At 34.5% G+C, this 5,817-nt stretch overlaps 1 protein-coding gene across 1 annotated transcript; it reads right to left on the bottom strand.

Moving 5' to 3' along the window:
• Positions 1-3,793: 3,793 nt before the first annotated feature.
• On the bottom strand, positions 3,794-5,525 carry LOC128984293 (uncharacterized). Its single transcript, XM_054403599.1, has 3 exons — positions 5,375-5,525; positions 4,416-4,711; positions 3,794-4,036 (listed from the first exon to the last, which is right to left on the bottom strand). The coding sequence occupies exons 1-3, from the start codon at positions 5,523-5,525 to the stop codon at positions 3,794-3,796; spliced, it is 690 nt and encodes a 229-aa protein (XP_054259574.1).
• Positions 5,526-5,817: the final 292 nt, after the last annotated feature.

Below are 5,817 nucleotides of genomic sequence, written 5' to 3'. Positions count from 1 at the left end.
GTAAGTAGAAATACAGATGGGGATTTTGGAGATAATACGTACTTAGGAAGCTGTTAAATATACTCAACCAAAACAATTCCTTCCTACTTTTGTGTGATAAAAAAATAAAACATAATAAATGATTAATTTCTGTTTTAATGAATTTAATGTGTTATCAGTGCTAAAGAATCAGTTTTGTACTTTCATTAGCATTATTTTATTATTTATATTTAGAAGTATTTTAAGTTGATGTCTGTAATAAAATTATGTCTCACTACAATAAAAGATTTTGATTTGATTTGAACAAATATATAAAATCATAATAAACATTATAGAGATGTGTGAAAGAGTGTGATTTTGTGAATGATTGTGACCACGACGTGAGTGTGAGTTTGCGTGCGTGTGTGAAGGTGATTTTGTTTTGTTTTATTGTTACTTTGAACGCGCTGGTTTTTTCAACTGCGCGTAATGCTTTGTTATGCGTATCTGCTTGTGAGATTTTACAAGTGTAAAATGATTTACCTACTTTCTGTAATGTAGTTATTGTTTGGTGTAGGGTTAGTTAAGGAAATACGTCAAATGAAAGTAATTTAATTAAATCACCAAAAATATTACATTACTAAAGGAAATACATACAGAGTTTAATGTCTGTTTGCAAGAATATAGTTTGCCATTTCATTTCGTTTTTGCTCTCCACGGAGTTTAGTTGCCTCGTTTTCTTGTATTCCAACAAACTCCTCATGGACATGTTCTTTTTCGAGGTCTTCGTTATCAAGCTGATCGTTTAAAAACTTGGCAACATTGTGTAATATGGAGCAACAAATTATGACCTTTGGTACGTTCTCGAGTGAGACTCGGACACAGTTACCTAGAATAGGAAATCGTTTCTTCAATTGCCCAAATACTCTTTCTACAATTACTCTTTCCTTTGCATAAATTTGGTTAAAATACCTTTCTCTTTCATGCAGTGGATGTGGATAAGGATAAGGTGTAATTAGCCAAGGAGCAATCCCATAACCCGAGTCTGCTAATAAACAATAGGAACTATCGAAATGAGATAAGACGCCTTTTATTGAGCTCCTTTTCCAAATTCGTGCGTCGTGAACGCTTCCCGGCCATTCTGCCGAAACACTTGTGATCCTCTCAGATGCATCACAGGTGCACTGCACATTTATACTGGGATAATTCTTTCGGTTTATATATTCATCGCCGTACAAAGAAGGCTTAAGAATTTCTATATGTGTACAATCAACAGCTCCAATAACAGTAGGTAACTGAAATCGTGTCTGCCACAGCAGTGCAGCATCATTCATTTCATCAACATTTGAAGGAAACTTTATCCATTTGTTGGACTGTTCAATCATTCTTCCCATTACATAGTGCACTGTTTTGGTAACAGTACTCCGGTGAACGCCAGCGCCATTAGCCACACCACTCTGGAAACCTGAAAATGAGTTAGATTGTTAATGTATAGTTTAAATAAAATCTGGATTTTGTTGTGGATATTTGCCGCTAAAGATTTGAAAAATAAAGTTTCACGACGTTTCGCGATCAGGAATCTGATCCTTTCTTCAGGTGGAAAGTAACCAAAAACAAATTCACGGACCCAAAATTGCTAAAATATCCAAACTATGTTAGAAAACCAGAAGATTAAAAAAATTGAGCATTGTTCAGTTTTCCTACTAAAATAAATTTACCTTGTTTAAGTGTTCGACAAACCAATACCTGACTAATATAACCACAAGACTTATAATCATATAGTCAATGTAAATTATACTATTAATGAAATTGTATTATTCTATACATTCCGCTGTTTTTATTAATGATAAACCCGTTTACTGAGGTTTTTTTATCGTAAAGTGGAAAGGTCCCTTAAAGGAAAATACCCCCGCCGCAGCAAACCTGCTGACTAAGCGAATTTCCATTTGCCTGGATTGATTTTCAATTGAATGTATTTAATTAATATTACGTTTTATGAGTACATAGGCTTGCTGCTACAGGGAGGGTAACAACATGTTTTTTAGTTAAATATTAATAACTAAGTATAAAATAAATAAATTTACCAAGTTTGATCAAAATATATCCATAATCAAGCAAACTACAACATTTTACAATATTCTTTATAATAATAAAATGTTATTTTAAAATAACAATAAAATTTTAAAATTGCAATAATTGTACAAAAAAACACTTTGATATACTCAATTATTTGTTTTTTAAGCTCTGGAGAGAAATTGGGAAATTTTGTGTTTAGAGGGTCAAAAATTATAAAACCTAATTTTTACCCCATATAAACCCCCGTTAAAACCCCGTTCCCATGGCCCGATCATGTTGGTTCGCGAACTCATTCGAGTTTACCCCGCTTTACACCTTCAAACCAAATTTCATCAAAATCGCGGGGAAAATACTCAAGTTATCGTGTTCACGGAAACACACACACATATACGTATACATATTATATCGATATATAAAAATTTGAACGAATTGTGGTTTTGGCCTCTGGGGACATCAAAATGAAAAAATAAATCGGTACCGGGCCTAGGTCTTACCATGCCACCTACTGTAATAGCTACTTCCATAATTCGCTACAAAGAGAAAATTACATAACGCACTAATCCTATCGAGATAAAAAAAATATTATTTAAATTACGCTTTGCAATTGATATTACTTTATAAACAATTAATTCGCAATTTTACATATTTCCTACTATGTAATTAATATTCTATCTATTAAAAAAATATTATTTATTGAATTTGTTTTGTTATTATATATTTAAATCTTATTTACGACCAATAAGAAGGTATTTTAATTTATACTAAAAAAATAGCTCAACTTACCTGGATCACCAAAATAACGCAGTCAAATTTCCATTTTCTGTCGAGATGACAGTGCCCCTCCTCTTCTCTCAACTTCACCATTGTCAGGCAAAAACTCGTTGGTCAAAAAATCAACACTATCATTCTCAAATCGCAGTAATTGCTTACAGTTACCAATATTTTTTCGTTCAAGGTATGTTTTCCTGTTACGAACTTGTAAAAACATCGCCATATTCGCAAACGACCAAACCGAAGCATGCCCTTGAGCGTACTACATAAAAATGAAGTAACTACTATGCGGACTGGTTTTTATTCACCGAAAAAGCCTAGTAGATACTACTTTCCCTATGTGATGTAGTATGTACTAGGGGTAGTACGAACTAGCATTTTATTCACCTGCAAGTCGTAGTTTGTACTAGAGGGTAGTATCAACTATAGGTAAACCGTTTAGAAAGCGTCCTCCTCGTAGCATTGGTGCGAGAGAGAGATACCGAGCTGTGGGAGTGAGACAGACTATGGCTCTTCCCCCACTCCGCTGCCGCCAACCCCCAACCTTCCCGAACACCGCGCAGTGATACAACACAACGCAACACAAACACAACCCTGCAGAGTGCAGTGTACTCGCGTACTGCTACCGGACCGGCACCTCGCTCTCGTTGAATACAATAATACAATAATTATTTCCTTTTGAACTACAATAATTCTTTGGGACTAAGTCCATCGTTAGGTAACACAACACACATAAATATAAATAGCTTAAGAACACTAATATAATAGAATAGACTAATGATTCTCACGGACTACCTTTATAGATATATTTGTTGATCAGTTATTGGAAGAACTTGAGCTTTGATAAATGTGAACCATATGTACAGTATGCATCATATTGAATGATATTGATACAAATTAATTTGTATAATTTTCAGTTTGAGAATAAAATAAACGACATACCTTAATTAATAGTGGAAACCAAATGTCGACGATCTAAATATTATCTCTATTCCGAATCGGTCATGAAATCACTGATATCACTGTCATCCTCAGATTCATTTTGGTTTACTGAAATTATCAGTCTGTCGATTTCATTGTCTATTATATGGTCTTTTTCCCAGTAATCTTGTTCGACCTTTTTGACATGTTCACAACATTTCTTCCATTCTTCTGCAGTGTATGACGTAAACAGACTGTCACAAAGTCTCATTTTTTGGTCCAATGTCTTTGCAGCTACATCTTTAGCAACCTGTATAAATAAATACTTTTTAAATCCCATACGAACACGTAATTTCTTTACATTTTACGTTGGTTTTTATACTGTTACAATTATATATATTAAGCCTACACGTACTATAATTATTAATTATACTAAATACTATAACTTGTTATTATAATTCAAACCAATTATGTGTTATAATGCTATATTAATATAGGAATTCCCGTAAAAGGTTATGTGTAGTTGGCTTAATACTGTTGTGTTAAAAAGTACTTTAAAAAAAAATATATTAAACGCACTCCACCTATTTTCATATTGCCTCTTCCTCGGCAACCGGATTGGAGTTATGAAAACAATTTTAATACACTTATAAAATATATGACAATAATAAAACATAAATTAAGCCTACCTGTCCTTTTATAGCTCCCCATACCAACTCAATGGGGTTGAGGTCGGGGTGATATGGTGGCAGTCGCAGCACTTGATGTCCAAAATTGTTAATAAGCTGGTCTATTTTGTACACCGGCTCCCTCTGGACGTTTTGCACCAACATCAAAAGTTCTACTTTGGTAAAATTTTCGTCATAGTCAATGTTGTGTTTATGAAGCCAGTCTTGAATGTTCTTCTTCAAAGAACCACTTGTTGGTTTTTTGTCTTCCTCTACGCAATGGTATTTTGCATTGTCCATCACTATAACGCTTGGTTCTTCAAGATTTGGCAACAGTTGTTTTTCAAGCCATTTATTGAAATTTTCATAGTTCATGGACTCATGATAATCGCCTGTTTTTTGATGTGCTTTGAAAATTGCCAAACTGTCCCTTACAAATCCATTTTCACCGCCACCGTGTGCAATTATCAGCCGTTCGCCTTTCCCAACAGCCTTGGTTACGCCGGGTTCCTCAGGACTTTGCCAACATTTACTTACTGTATGGTTCGCATTAACGTAAGTCTCGTCGATGTAAACAATTGGAAAGCCTTCTGATCTACATTTCTTAATTTTTTTCAAATATCGAATTCGCCAATCAACGGTTGAAGGGATTTCTACCAATAGTTTTCTTCTAGACTGGCATCTAACCCATTTAAAGCCCAATTGTTTTAACACAGATATTAAGTACGTCCTTCCACATGTTAAAATGTCTGCTTCCTCAAGAGCTGAAATGAGTGTCTTCACAGTAGGCAATTCTTTTTTTAAGATGTACATTTCCTGTATTTTCCTTCTAATAGCGGCTTTAGTAAAATCATCAACTTCAATTCTTTTTTTTCTTTCAGTCTTTTTGCCTGTAGGTGTAGAAAAGGTCAACTGTCCTCGGATTTCAATCGCTCTTTTTCCCTCACGAATAATTTGTTTTACGAGGGTTTGCCCAATACCTGTAGCTGTTGATGTTTCCTCGGCCAAATTAAATGTCAAATCATGTTCTTTCTTCATTCCTTTCAAGTGTTCTGCAACTTTATACACAATTTCTCTTGCCTGCTCTCCAAGAGGTCGACCAGATACAGAAGAAGATTTTGATGTCGCCATTACGTTTGTCAACAAACAGAGGTCATATACCAATCTACCACAATTTCAAAAAACGATTTACTATTAAATAGCTACCGTAACTATAAAATAACTGAACAAAACTATCCCTACCTACTAAACTATCACTAAATATTAACAATTATAAACGTTGTTGCAACTTTCAACAAAATGAAGGGGGAAATCTCGAGACATAAAAAGAGAGTCCGCGTGGAGGATTCAGCGCAGGGTCGTACTGACTCGTCACAACAATGCTTGTCAACAGATGTTAAATCACGATTATTAAAACAGAAAC

Source organism: Macrosteles quadrilineatus, unplaced genomic scaffold, assembly GCF_028750875.1.
Source record: "Macrosteles quadrilineatus isolate MER2022 unplaced genomic scaffold, UCM_ALF_1.0 Scaffold_2__2_contigs__length_208266976, whole genome shotgun sequence".
Lineage (NCBI taxonomy): Eukaryota > Metazoa > Arthropoda > Insecta > Hemiptera > Cicadellidae > Macrosteles > Macrosteles quadrilineatus.
This window is presented reverse-complemented; position numbering and strand designations above follow the sequence as displayed.

What these genes read in the sequence shown, in the direction of transcription:
- LOC128984293 (XM_054403599.1), bottom strand. Translation starts at nt 5,525, where the DNA reads ATGGCGACATCAAAATCTTCTTCTGTATCTGGTCGACCTCTTGGAGAG. An exon ending in GGAAACATCAACAGCTACAG is followed by an intron (nt 4,712 to 5,374) that starts GTATTGGGCAAA and finishes CAAATCTTGAAG; the next exon opens with AACCAAGCGTTATAGTGATG. An exon ending in GGGGAGCTATAAAAGGACAG is followed by an intron (nt 4,037 to 4,415) that starts GTAGGCTTAATT and finishes TTATTTATACAG; the next exon opens with GTTGCTAAAGATGTAGCTGC.